The sequence below is a fragment of the Chelonia mydas genome, chromosome 3, assembly GCF_015237465.2.
Source record: "Chelonia mydas isolate rCheMyd1 chromosome 3, rCheMyd1.pri.v2, whole genome shotgun sequence".
Lineage (NCBI taxonomy): Eukaryota > Metazoa > Chordata > Testudines > Cheloniidae > Chelonia > Chelonia mydas.
The window spans coordinates 133,688,838-133,702,860 of NC_057851.1; the positions used below are offsets into that span (position 1 = coordinate 133,688,838).

The window sequence follows — 14,023 nt, forward strand, 5'->3', positions numbered from 1 at the left end:
TCTCACATCACGGTAATCTGCCTCAGTGATCTCTTCAAAGGTCTCATCCAGAACTTGGGCAATGCGCTTGCGCAGGTTTCTTGGGAGAGCCACTGTGTTCCTTGTCCCAGTAAGGCTAACTTGTCCGCGCCACTGTGCCGTGAGGGGCGGGGGGACCATTGCTGCACACAGTCAAGCTGCATCTGGGCCAGGGTGAATCATTGCTCTATCTGGTGTGAACAACGCTGCCTCTGTTAAGTGTTGCATTTTTCCTTTACAGATGCAACCTTGAGATCTCTGCCCGAAAGACTCCAAAGAATCAGAAAGAGGCCACATAGAAGCAAGGAAGACGTGTTCCATGAAGTAATGCAGCATTCAAATAATGAAAATCGAAAAGTGCAGGAGTGGCGGGACAGTGAAAGGAGGATCCGCCAGCAGAATGAGGAGCGCCCGACACAGAAGCACGGTGCTCCGGCAGCAAAGCACGGCTCAGCTGATAAGCATAATGGAGTGCCAAGCGGACTCAATCCAGGCGCTCGTAGCCATGCAGGCGGAGCACTACTGTGCCCGACCCCTCCCTGCAGCCTTTGTCCCAAAACTCTTTCCCTTGTGCCCCCATGTCACCTCCAACCCACTTTCCCCAATATTCAGGTTCTTACCCCACCAGCAGCCTCTAACACCTGTAGCTTCACCACCCAGCCCTGAAAACAATGATTCTTACCCACTGCACCCAACCCCCATCACCATGCAGTATAGCCATCCTGAACTGCAGCACTCATTGCACAGCACTCCAGACAGGAAGGCTGAGTATAACAGGACATATGCAAATCTGTGATTGTACCATTCCCCAGCCCACCCCCTTGCCCGTTCTGATTCCCAAGCAGTTGTGTTTCTTTTCAATAAATGGCTTTTTTGGCTTTCTTATTGCATAAAGTAAAAGATACTTTAGCCCAGGAAAGAAACAGGCACTGCAAGTCAGCGTAGCAAACACAGATTCCTACTAACATTGGAACCACTGCACTTCACTCCCGTGCAGAGCACCAGACATTACTGGTGGCTTTCAGCCTCAAATTGCTCCCTCAAGGCATCCCTAATCCTTGCAGCCCCGCTCTGGGCCCCTCTAATAGCCCTGCTCTCTGGCTGTTCAAATTCAGTCTCCAGGTGTTGAACCTCTGAGTTCCATGCCTGAGAGAATCGTTCACCCTTCCCTTCACAAATGTTATGGAGGCTACAGCATGCGGATATAACCATGGGGATGTTGTCATCGGCGAGGTCCAGCTTCCCATACAGAGAGTGCCAGCAGCCCTTTAAGCGGCCAAAAGCACACTCCACAGTCATTCTGCAATGGCTCAGCCTGTTGTTGAACCGCTCCTTGCTGCTGTCAAGGCTCCCTGTGTAGGGTTTCATGAGCCATGACATTAAAGGATAAGTGGGGTCTCCCAGGATCACAATGGGCATTTCAACTTCCCCTATGGTGATCTTCTGGTCTGGGGAAAAAAGTCCCAGCTTGCAGCTTCCTGAACAGGCCAATTTTCTGAAAGATGCATGTGGTCATGCACCTTTCCGGACCAGCCTGCGTTAATGTCAATGAAACGCCCATGGTGATCCACAAGCTCCTGGAGAACCATAGAGAAATACCCCTTCCAATTAACATACTCGGAGGCTAGGTGGGCTGGTGCCAGAATTGGAATGTGTGTGCCATCTATCACCATCCACAATGTCATGCACATTACCTGGAGTCACGGTTCTTCTGAGCAGAATGCGATTAATAGCCCTGCAAACTTGCATCAACACGATTCCAACGGTCGACTTCCCCAACTGGTTAGCGACCGATTGGTAGCTGTCTGGAGTTGCCAGCTTCCAGATTGCAATAGCCACCCGCTTCTCCGCCATCAGGGCAGCTCTCAATCTTGTGTCCTTGCACCGCAAGGTGGGTGTGAGGTCCTGACGCAGTCCCATGAAAGTGGCTTTTCTCATCCGAAAGTTCTGCAGCCACTGCTTGTCATCCCAGACTTGCATGACGATGTGATCCCACCACTCAGAGCTTGTTTCCTGAGCCCAAAAGCAGTGTTCCATGGTGGTGAGCATGACCATGAATGCCACAAGCAAACTCGTGTCGATATCGTCCGAACCCTCACTGTCACTTTGGATCATAAGGAATAACTCAACTGCCAAACGTGATGTGCTGGCGAGACTCGTCTGCATCCTCCTCAGCAGTTCAGGCTCCATTCCCACAGACCGAAAGGGAAGACAGAGTACGCAGTACAAAAAACGTTGAAAGATGGCGCCAAATGTGGACGGAAGCAGAGGGATTGCTGGGATGCGAACCGATGCATCACGGGGCATTGGGACAGGACCCAGAATGCCCCGCACCTCCCGCCCCCTTCCCACAATTCACAGCACCAGAATGGGAAGAGGTGCTCTATGGGATAGCTGCCCATAATGCACCACTCCCAATGCCACTGCAAGTGCCTCAAACATGGCCGCGCCAGTGCGCTTGTTCCTGTCAGTGTGGACAGACTACAGCACTTTCCCTACTGTGCTCTCCGAAGGTGGGTTTAACTCAAAGTGCTCTACATCTGCAAGTGTAGCCATGCCCTTATTGTAAAGGGACTATATCTGTTTAAAAAAACTCGCTACACATGAAAGTGACTGGAAAGAACATTCATAGCTAATTATAAATAAATAGTAGTTAACACTTTTTAAATAAAAAAGAAGAAAAAGCAAAAAGATGTAGAGCATTGACAAGTAGATGAAAGGGTTCTTGTTGCCTTCCGTCTGAGATTACTCAAATGCATTACTGTATTCAATTACCTGAGAAGACGTGATATTCCCTTAAGTGAGAGTGGGAGAGCAGAAGGGATGGCAGTTTTGTGCCTCTGCTTGCTCGCAGCCCTTTGGAACTGGTTCAGCAGAAATAGTTTAAGCTGCTGAAAGGTTTTGGATTCAGACAGTGACTACAGACCGTAATCACTGGGTCAAGATCATAACACAGAACAGCAACAGAAAGTTGTGGTGGAGCGAAAACTTTAAGATGGATGTGTGAATGCTGTTAGAATAGACCGCATCTTAATACCACAAGGCCTGCTCAGCTCAGAGTATTTTCTGAATTTGAACTAAATAGTAAGTCAGTCTTGTAACTATGCTTATCCCAGTACATTTGCACATACGGTATCTGGTAAGCCCTAATTTTCTGTTAATTTTGAATAGATTTTCTGCAGCTAATTTCTGGGGATGATGCACATTCAGGATTCAGCAAAGGGTTTAATTATTTTTTCACAAAGCCACTGTCATGTTCTGAAGATTATTGATACGCTCACTTCCTTTAAATACTTCCTCAGAACCCACTTATTTCTGCTATTTTCCATCCATAATCAATCACTGCTTTCTTGCTCCCCGCAATGCCACTCCTCTCTCTGACTACATTAAGGGATATTAAGCTTACAACAATAGAGCAAACAACAAAATCCAAGAAGTTAAACCAAAAGTGCATGCACAAAATCAGGAGGAGGAGAGGGGAGCAATGGGGAGGAAAAGGAAAGAGCTCCCTCAAGAGACTTCCCTTTGTCTTCTTATCTTGCTATTCTGCCTTGATCTTCTACCCTTAATAATGTCAGATACTTGGATTCTATGGTTTTGAGTATTATAGAAATGCCTAAATAAAATAATTATAAACACCATTGCAGGTGCAGCCCCTGGAATGCTTGCAAATTCTTGCAAATTCTCCTCTTGGGAGGTTAGGCAAAAATTCTGTAGGCTAGAATGGTCCAGCATGAGGACTTTGGTTTGTGTAGGCTGTTGAACAGTGTATCCTCTTTGTCTTGTCTTAACTTGTCTTCTCTTCCTACTTTGGGGTGCAAGTATTGGCTGAAGGCCCAGCAAGGACATCATGAGGTCCTAGAGTTCGCTTGGCCCAGAGGAGGGAAGAGGTCAGGAATCCAGAGCAAGTCTCTCCTTTGGCCTTGATTTCTCTCTGCCTGATCTAGGTGGCCAGTTACCCAAGTGGGGGAGATACGTAGCCATTTTTTTTTATCAGTTCCAGTTACTGCTTACTCAGTCTTAGTGTCAAGGGTAAATAAACTTTATAGATCCTAATAAAACCCACCCTTGCAACAGGTGATGCAGCACTGGTTTGTCCAAGCATAGTAAATTTAGGCATTTCCACAGTCAGTCCCAGCTCATGTCTACAAATTCAGCCTCCCAAATAAGACTACAATGGTAGAGAAACAGAATAAATCTTTGAGGGTTGAAAGAGAATTATGTTCAACTTGTGGTCTATATGGCAGAGTTAACTCTAGGGCTGGTATTGTTAAATATCTTTATAATTGATCTGGAAACTCAGATAAGTGATGAAAGGGCCAGATTTGTAGATAAGAGAATTTGAAGGAGTTGCACACACAGAAAATATAGCAATGTGGAGAATACTTAGAAGATGAAGTAGGCTAGCAAAAGAAAAATACCATTTACTTTCCTACAAATATTTATAAATGAAGTTTAATATAGAAAAATCAAAGACATCTGGTTGGGGGGAACAATATAGGAGAATGTTAGGTGCGTGGAAATGGAAAAAAAAAAGGATTTGGTGGGGGTTTTTTTGTTTTGTTTTGTTTTCTGTATTAAGTAGCCCCAGTCATGCCAGTACTTGAGCAATGTGTGACTGGAGCATGATATACTACCAAAGTCAGTGGGACTATTCATAAATACCTTCCTTGAATGCTTAAGTCTTTGCATTTTCTATACTCAATTTCATGTTGTGTATTTTTAAACTATATTTGCAGGAACATAAATAACATTTCTTTACTAAACATCTAGATATATGCTAGATAACCTGTATATGCTTCTCCTAATCTCTTTTAATTTTCAATGCTTTGAATTCCCTTATCAGAATATTTGACTTCAGTGTGGCTACTCGTGTGTAAAGTTATGCATGTATTTAAGTCTCTGCAGGAACTTAAAGTGCAAAGCTGTTGGATAAAGACACATACCATTTTGTGATGCATACATAGTGGTAATTCCAGTAGACTGAGTATTTATGGAATACTGTGTACAATTTTGTACACCTGATTATAAAACCTAGAACAGTAAAACAAAGAAAACACAAAGAATAACGGCAAAGACAAGAGCTGAAAGTTCAGACAGGAAAAAAGTTTAACAATGCATATATACCGTAGTTGAAAGAAATGAATAGAAAGGGGCTATGATACTTTGTGTACAGATATTTGTGGGGAAATGATATAATGCCAAAGTAATGTACTAGACTTATGACCAAAAATTATAAAGTATTACAGGAAGTATAGGGCTTTACATTAAAGTAGGACAAATGTAGATTAAATATAAGGAACATATCCTGATGATAAGAGTTTAAACAATGGAATACCCTGCCATGAGAAATCATGATGCACCATATATGGAAATATTAAAAAGGAGATTAGATAAAGTCAATGTACAGTATGTATTAGGTTTAGGCACCTCATTTCGCTTGTCCCATGAGAAGTCACTTTTTAGCCCTTGATTCTTTGACACCCAAGCAGTTTATGAAAAAAGCCAGAATAGTTCCCAGAGCCTTGCCAATATTACCGTTCAATATATTTCTATTTTAAAGTAGATTTGTACTTACAATGCTATGTGAGCTGTTAAGTACATGCAGACCCCTGTGAAATATTGAGAGTATGAAAGCAGCTAAATAAAAAATAAGTTCTGTTCCTGATCCATGAGATCAAAATTTAGGGATTATCATTTATTGGGGTGATGCATCCTTTAGGAGGAGTGAGCTGCAACTTTGAGACTGATCATTAGGTTGGCATCAAGGATTAGTTAAACTGTTGGAGGGAAGGGAAGATGATGACTCAACAACACGTGTAATATTTTCATTATAGGGAAGATCACCAGCAAAAACCACCCATAGTACATGAGATCCATCTAATAGTTTATAGTAAAGATATTTAAGATGTATTGATGAAAAGGACTACATGAGAGCTAGGTATTAGAAAACATATGAAGGTGTCCGTTTTAATCTTGATGTTAACTTGCCTTCATGGGTGTATCACTTACCTTCATGTTACTGCAGAATCACTTTTGTGTTATTCTTTAACAGTTTAAAGCACTCCACCTTTAGAAACTTAGGAGAGTAGGTAGGCTGTGGGCCAGATTCTCAAGTGAGTTATGGCCTCCAGCACCTGCTTTAAGTATATCATTAGGATGGAAGCTGAGCCAGCCTTGAGGAACAGACTCCCACTCCCACCCCCAGCAACTCTCTGCCTTCCTCCTGTGCCCAGTGGTGGTTTAACATACAAGAGAATCCGGCTGTGTAGCTCTGACTGTCATGTATGTATATATTTGTAACTTTTAACAAAAAATACAGATTATGCCCTTGTGTCATTGAAGGACTTCTCAAAATTCTGTTCTATGTATAGTTGTCCTTTTTCTAAATGAAATACTAACGAGCACAAATCTCAGTAAAAAGCTATTCCCCCCCCCCCCCCCCCCCCCCCCGGTGTGGATGTTCAGGATAACTACTTTTCTTGTCAACTTTTTTTTTTAAAGTGATCCAGCATGAAGATGTTTTCAGTCATGCCTTGTTCAGCCTGAATCACGTTTTTATGGTTAATATTGTTCATGCGTGAGCACTTTCAAACGGTAAATTGCAGAACATTTTCCCCATTTTTATATCGTGAACAATTGACCTGTAAGCTAGTGTAAACCATCTGATGGGCAAAAAAGGGAAAAAGCTCTGCCGCCAGCATGAACAATCTTGTCAGAACCAAGTAATCTTGGAAATAGTGGGAACCGTTGTTTAGTTATGACTTTCAGATACTGTACAGGCATTTAAAAACCACTGACCGGAGCTTGTCAAACATTAGCCAGTCTAAGTTTTGTGCGGTGGATTTTAAGCAGATTAGAGGAGCCCAAGTTAAATGTTTCAGTAATGCATTATTTTTATTTTTAGCAGTTCTATATAGGGATACTTTGTGAACCTAAAGTGAGAGATTGGTGTGTTTGCTTCACAGGGAGCTTTGCAACCATTTTGTTCAGTCTTCATCCACGTTGTTTCACAATGAGTGTCACTTTGAGTTCCAAGATTGAAGTTAAAAATACATATATTGTTATAATGAAGCTCAGTTTAAGCTGCCAAGTTTCACCTGGTTTCACATCCAAAGCCATGGAAGGCTCGCATGTAAACCCGTAAGTCAGCCCAGGTTCAATCAACACTGGGACCAGGTTCACTGGAAAGCATTGTGAAGCTACACAAACCTTTAGAAGAATCTGGGCTGAGTTTCAAGCTAGTAATGAAACCCATGATCAGGCAGGCTTCACATGCTCTTGAATTTCCTTGAGAACATTTTACCCAGCTCTGCTTAAGTTTGCTGTGGTTTGTTTTTTAAACATTGAAATAGGGCCTGAACTTTCAGATAACTATTGCTAGAAACAAGGCATGTTACCACATGTAATCCCGTTGATGTCAACACATGGTAGTATGCACTACACCAATAGCAAGGGTTTCAGGGTCAGCCCCATGATCTTTATGCTAAAAAGCATATAGCTGAGTGGGTTGATACTGGAGTGGGAGCCATGAGCATGGATTCACATCCTGGCTCTAACTGGCTGTCTGACCATGGGCAAATCACTTTGCATCTCTCTTGCCCTCTGTAAAATAGGCCCAGTAGTGCTAGCCCATCTCTGTAAAGTGTTTTGAGCTAGTGGATGAAAGAATTATCGTTAGTGATTATTCTTACTACCAGGTTGCAGTTCACTTTCTTCTCTGATCATTTCTGGCCACTGTTGCAACTGCTAATGGTTTCAGGATGCAGTAGCATCCTTTTTCAAATGTAGAAGTTAGTATTTCAAAAGATGATATACTTATAATGTGGGGGCAATATTGAGAACGCATTATTTGATGAGTATGGTTGGCAGCAGTGACGTGCTAAAACCGAATGAAAAGTAAGAATATTTTTGGATTTTTTGCCATATGTTACAACCCTGTATAGAAATTCAACCTTGATGAAGAGAGGACTGAGAGGGGACATAAGTTTTCAAGTACATAAAAAGTTGTTACAAGGAGGAGAGAGAGAAATTGTTCTTCTTAACCTCTGAGCACAGAACAAGAAGCAATGGGCTTAAATTGCAGCAAGGGAGGTTTAGGTTGGACATTAGGAAAAACTTCCTAACTGTCAGGGTGGTTAAGCACTGGAATAAATTGCCTAGGGAGGTTGTGGAATCTCCATCACTGGAGATTTTTAAGAGCAGGCTAGACAACCACCTGTCAGGGGTGGTCTAGATAATACTTAGTCCTTACATGAGTCCAGGGGACTGGACTAGATTACCTCTCACGGTCCCTTCCAGTCCCTATGGTTCTATGACAACACAAAGCCTCCACACCACTTAAGATCCACTTACACCCTCAAAATAGGCCTTGCAAATTACTCTGCAAATCAGCAAACTTTTGCTCTGAGGGACCAAAGAGGGGAATCAGATTCCAGGTTGAAGGGCTACCTGTTAAAATAAGTGGTGCGTGTTTTTTTTTGTTAGCCCTATACATAGGAATCACTTTCATCTGAGCTTGCACATGCACATAGCGGGCATTACTGTTGTTCTTCAGACTGGTAAAATCTCTGAGTTGAAATGTGTGCCTTGTGTATCAAGACTCCTGCATAAATAAGATAAACTGGAATAAAATGAAAATCAAAAGAAATTTTAAATTGGAAAATAGAGTCTTCACAAATGTACAGCAAGTATGGCTCAGTGTTTTGAATTCTCTTTGTTAGCACCATAGCTGGCAAAATGATAGCTGTCTCTGACTGCGGGAATGAGACTCTCATTAAGAATGCACTAATTGTAGGGTTTGTGCATGCACTCATGCTCACTACTGATTTGGATCCTGGCTTTCTTAGAGATGCCCCTTTCTTAAGGCTGTACTCCAACAGTTAGATCAGCTATGGGGCTTTTACTCACAGTCACCAAATGTAAATATTAGGGAGGCCTGGTTGGAGGGTATTTTTTAGTACTTCTTCCTGAAATATTCTTTCCCTCTTGGTCCATAAGAGCCCAAGAGTGTTGATTTTCAGGGGGCATTCCAAGGTCTTTCTCTTTAAGGCCTACTTCTTTAAGCCTTTTTCATGAGGTGGTCCCATTTATTTGTGTTAATTGGGAGGGTTTTTTTTTTCTTTTAAAATGTGGCTTTGTTCTAATTCATGGTTGATTTAGAATTGATATACATGTCAATACAACCTGACGTGCATTCTTATAAATTAAAAGATAAATACTTTACAGACATTTTCAATGAAAAACATTTTTCGCTAAAGAACTTGTGGAGTATTCTTCTTGTAGCTAATCCATCTCCTGTCTGTTGCACAGCTAAAATCGACCAAGAAAATGAAGAGAAGTCACTGACAGAAGCACATAAAAGGTGAGATGAACTAACGCAATAAAACTTTTTCCTTTGAAAGATGTGTTTTCATTCGAAGCTACTGTATTGTAAGCCAACACTAACAGAATTTTCTGGATAGCAAAAGAAATGCATTCAGAAAATGCAAGTGATATTTATTTAATGTCAGCTTTGTTTTGAACTTTAGAATAGAAAATCAAAACAACCCAAGCATGCACAGAAGACTATTATAATGGGAAATACACCCATCTTCATGCCTTAAAAAAAAAAGAAAGAAGACATTGGCGTATGAGTGAACTGTTTGAACCACAGTTCTTCACTTATGAAATATCTGCTGTACTAATAGTTTTTTTTTTTAATATCAAGGATGTGTATAATTAAATGTGATTTGATCTGTAAGAACTCAAATTTTTCTTCAAATGACTTTTGTGATGAAACCACAAATTTCATTACGTATATGAGCAGTGTAAAAGTTTCAAAATTGGGAAAATTCCCCAACTTTGCTGTATTGCACAACTTGTGGTGTGTGCGCGCACAAGTGCGTGGGGGGGGTACATGTTGTTCAGTGTTTGTTTAAATGATGGAGTAAAAGGTGAGGGCAGGAAAGATTACTTTGTCAGTCACAGTAAAGGACCAAAATGAAAAATAAGTAAACAAACACCGTTTATATTCTGATCAGACTGATAAATGCATTTCTTTACCTGGTTTTATTTGTGGTGTATAATTAATTAATTTTATTTTTACCCAGTATGAGTGAATGCAGTTGGAACTTATTAGATACAAGTGTGTAGATTAAAATGCTTTTTATAGTCTTTGGTAATTAAGTGCAAGGACTTGTCTCTTTTGGTGTTAAACAGTCCTCGCTTTCCATAGAATTGTATTTAATTATTGTCACAGTGCCAAAGTTACACCCAGTGAATAGAAAACTGCATAATATAGTCCTCTTTGATTTGCTCTTGTCTCTTTAAATTCAACTGGCAGAATACAGGATTGCTAAGTAGTGCAGCATAAATACTTTTGTGATTGGGGCTCATCTGAAGCCTTGGTAAATTATATGTAAGACATTATTAAAATCATTTAGAGGTTTATAATTGCTAAACTGCAGGCTCAGTATTCTTAAAAGCTGTGACCCAAATCCCGTAGTAAAACCCAATCTCTGGGTAAGCAAGGGAAATTTTTGAGCATTCCTACTGTATTTTACTGTAAATTAATTGTTCTGTTGTGGGGCTGTTAGACTTCAAAGTTCACCTCCAAACCTGGCAAATCCTCAAGGATTCTGTCCAGGGATCCTTGCCTCAGCACTGCCTTTGGTTTCTGATTGGTTCCCCTTCCCTGCTTACTCCCCATTTTCTTGCCAGACTGGCTTAACTGGAAGTGTTCTAATGATGCGTGCCTGTGGCCATGGCTATGGCTATACCTAGTGTCTATAGGGACAGTGGGAAGGAGAACAGAATGTCCATCCCCGTGGTCCTTCCTCTGGTCTTGTCCATTCCTGCCCACTAGCCCTCTCTCTCTCCCTCTCCGTGTCTCTGCAGAACCTAGATCCTACGTAGGTTGGTGGGGAAAGGAATTATGCCTTATAAGCACATCATGCATTTGTCTAGCAAGGATGATCTGGACTTTGAGCAACCTTTATGTTGTATAACAACAATTATGTTAAGACCCCAAGATTTAATATTAAGAGACAGAACTTACTCTGTCCACTCACTAGCTATGGAAAAATACATTTACATGATAATATTTCTTTAACTTCTAGCCAGAAACACTCTCTCCTTTTCGCTATAGCATAGAATGTTAAAAATGGACATCTCCATAAAAGTACAGAAACTCTAGATAAAAAGCACTTGCAAAAAAAATCTAATTTGAATAATGTTTTGGACTCAGTGCACCACTGTGTACTTTAGAAAAATACATTTATCCCTTCTTTCCCTTCACACTACTGAAATTCTTATTCAGCCACTAGAATAAAACTTTTGCTAAGATTTTGAAGGTCGCTTCTTGGTCAATCTCCTTTGAGAAGGATATATTCAGTGCTAAAGTTTTCTTTAAATATCTTCAAAATAAAATGCTTGGATGTTGAACTATTTTAAAGAAGGAGAGCTTAGGAATGCTAAATAAGAGATTAGTTACATTCTGTTAATCATAGGTAGAACAGCAATGTATTGAATGAATAGAGAAGTAAGTAGTACAAGAAAGTGATGGATTAGATGAAGCAAAATTAATGTGATTAATGTACTTGGATTTTTCTTTTTGAAGTGGTTAACTTTAGCCTACATACAACTTAAAAACTTAAAATCTACCTCATGATAGTATTTCTTTAACTTTTAGCAAGAAACAGACTCCCCTTTTAGCTATAGCATAAAATGTTAAAAATTGACATTACCATAAAAATACAGGTTTCAGAGTAGCAGCCGTGTTAGTCTGTATTCGCAAAAAGAACAGGAGGACTTGTGGCACCTTAGAGACTAACAAATTTATTTGAGCATAAGCTTTCATGAGCTACAGCTCACTTCATCGGATGCAATCCGATGAAGTGAGCTGTAGCTCATGAAAGCTTATGCTCAAATAAATTTGTTAGTCTCTAAGGTGCCATAAAAATACAGAAACTCTAGGTAAAAAGCACTTGCAAAAAAAATCTAATTTGAATAATGTTTTGGGCTCAGTGCAACAATGTGTACTTTAGAGAAGCTGAGTTGTGCAATAGATGAGCTGAAATGGAAAGTTAATCTTCCACACAAAATAAAGACAAAGAAAATGGAATGTCTGCTCCAGAGACTCCATACAGTGTATAGCTGTTCATTTGTCACAAGTGAGAAAATGTTTAATCAGTTCTGAAATGATGTATTCTCTCTTTATTTATCGTGTTTAGTGACTTTAAGAGTGTCAGTATGTAAAGTGTTTATCCAAGGAATGGATTTCTGGCACATGGATAAAATGAAAAGTGAAATGTTTAGCACACAATAGGCATATGTTCCAAGGTCTCTCTGAGTAAGTATCCTGAGATGAGAAGAAAGCACACAGGTCTGTGTTTATCTAGCTTACGCAGGCAGACAAGGAAGGCTCCAGCCTGGTATTAACACTGAAGTGACATGGAATGTCTTTGCCATACCCCAAACAATTACATCACTCCCTTAACAATATTGATAAAGTGCAATAAAAAGGAACCTGGCACTTTCCAATTAGACCCTCATTCGTAAATACTTGTGAACCTGTCAAATACTTCACAAGTTAAAGTAGGAACCACTTTTTTTTTTTTGAGGGGGGAGAAGAGTGGGAGAGTGTTGGGAGGAGAAGGGCCATGAATTATATTTTACATTGTTTTCATTTTAAATAATCCTTAGGTAATTTAGGTTAAGCACTTCTCATTTTGTCCTGCGGTCCACAGCTGTATGGCTGAAATACTGAACTTCTACTAGATATTGATGGATGGATGAAGTGACTCTCGACTAAAATTAGAACACTTGGCCTTGTTTTCACAAAGAATTAAGAACAATTTCCTCTTCTTCTCCCTACCCCTTTTCGTTGTGTTCAGCTACTGAACGTTTTTGCTTGCTTGACAAGTTTTTAATCATGACCTTCATTTTCTGGGAGTGGGGAGAGAAGTTTTAGTTCCATTTTTTTTTTTTGGGGGGGGGAGGGGAAGGAAACTGCTTTTAATGCAATTTACAAGGGATAAGGTTTGATCATACAACTTACGACAGGAAAAAGAGGCCCACAATATCAGACCGTCATTGTCTCCGAAGTACAGTAGTTATGATACAGAAGTTTCCTTCCTTCCTTCTCACCCCCTCCTACACACTTCATTGCAGGGTAAGAGCAGCCACTATAGCATCATGTTACTGGCACATGGTCAGAGCTGTGTCTGGCCTTCATATCTTCTCATACGGGTTCTTGTAGAAGCAGGAGCTAAGTAGTAAAGCCAGACCCATCAAAAATGGCAACAGCAATGCTGCAGCAAGATCAGTTCACTTTCCTGGACTGTGTGCCTGTGAATGAACAGCTGCAGCCTTAGTACCCATTATTATGCTGTTTTGATCTATGTTTCCTTTGGGCCTAGTTCAAAGTCTGGTTCCCATATTAAGTGCTTATCTCTTTAAAAAAAAAAAAAAAAAAAAAGTGGTATGCTAGTTTCCCAAAATCAATAGCACTAGAGGATTTAGCATGAATCTTCCTCTTCCATCACCATAGTGTCTGCTTGTAGAGAAACACTTTAGAATCCGTGTACAAGTTCGCCTTCAGAGCTTGGAGAGAGTCCACTTACTAGTGCTATCCATTTGGCAAATTATGAAACAACAGATTCTAAACCCAATACAGTAGCTACTAGTTGGACTAGTAATGCTTAGATGTAGGTGAACCCTAACAGATTCAGACTGGGAATCTGACATCTGTCAAAAACAATTAATTTGCACTGAAAATTACTCCGTTTCAGATGATTTATGTGGAGCCTCTGAAAATGATGTTGCTTGGAGTAGTGCATGTTTAGAGTCTTCTAGATTATTACAGTGTGTCCCTTCCAAATATTATAAACTATATTTTTATGTATGTTTTCACTGTTTTCTACGTTTTCAGGCAAAATGGTGATAAGATGTGATTACCAGGAGGCATTCACATTTAAGGGCTGCTTTCCTTTGGACTCCTTAGATGGCTGAAGGCTGTAGAAAA

At 40.4% G+C, this 14,023-nt stretch overlaps 1 protein-coding gene across 3 annotated transcripts in view; it reads left to right on the forward strand.

Moving 5' to 3' along the window:
- The window catches only part of FMN2 (formin 2), a 248,618-nt gene that overhangs the window by 198,947 nt on the left and 35,648 nt on the right, over positions 1-14,023 (forward strand). For all 3 annotated transcript variants that reach the window (XM_037895301.2, XM_043543314.1, XM_037895302.2), the window contains one exon: positions 9,331-9,382. In XM_037895301.2, the coding sequence (XP_037751229.1) occupies positions 9,331-9,382 (52 nt within the window). The remainder of the gene's footprint in view (positions 1-9,330; positions 9,383-14,023) is intronic.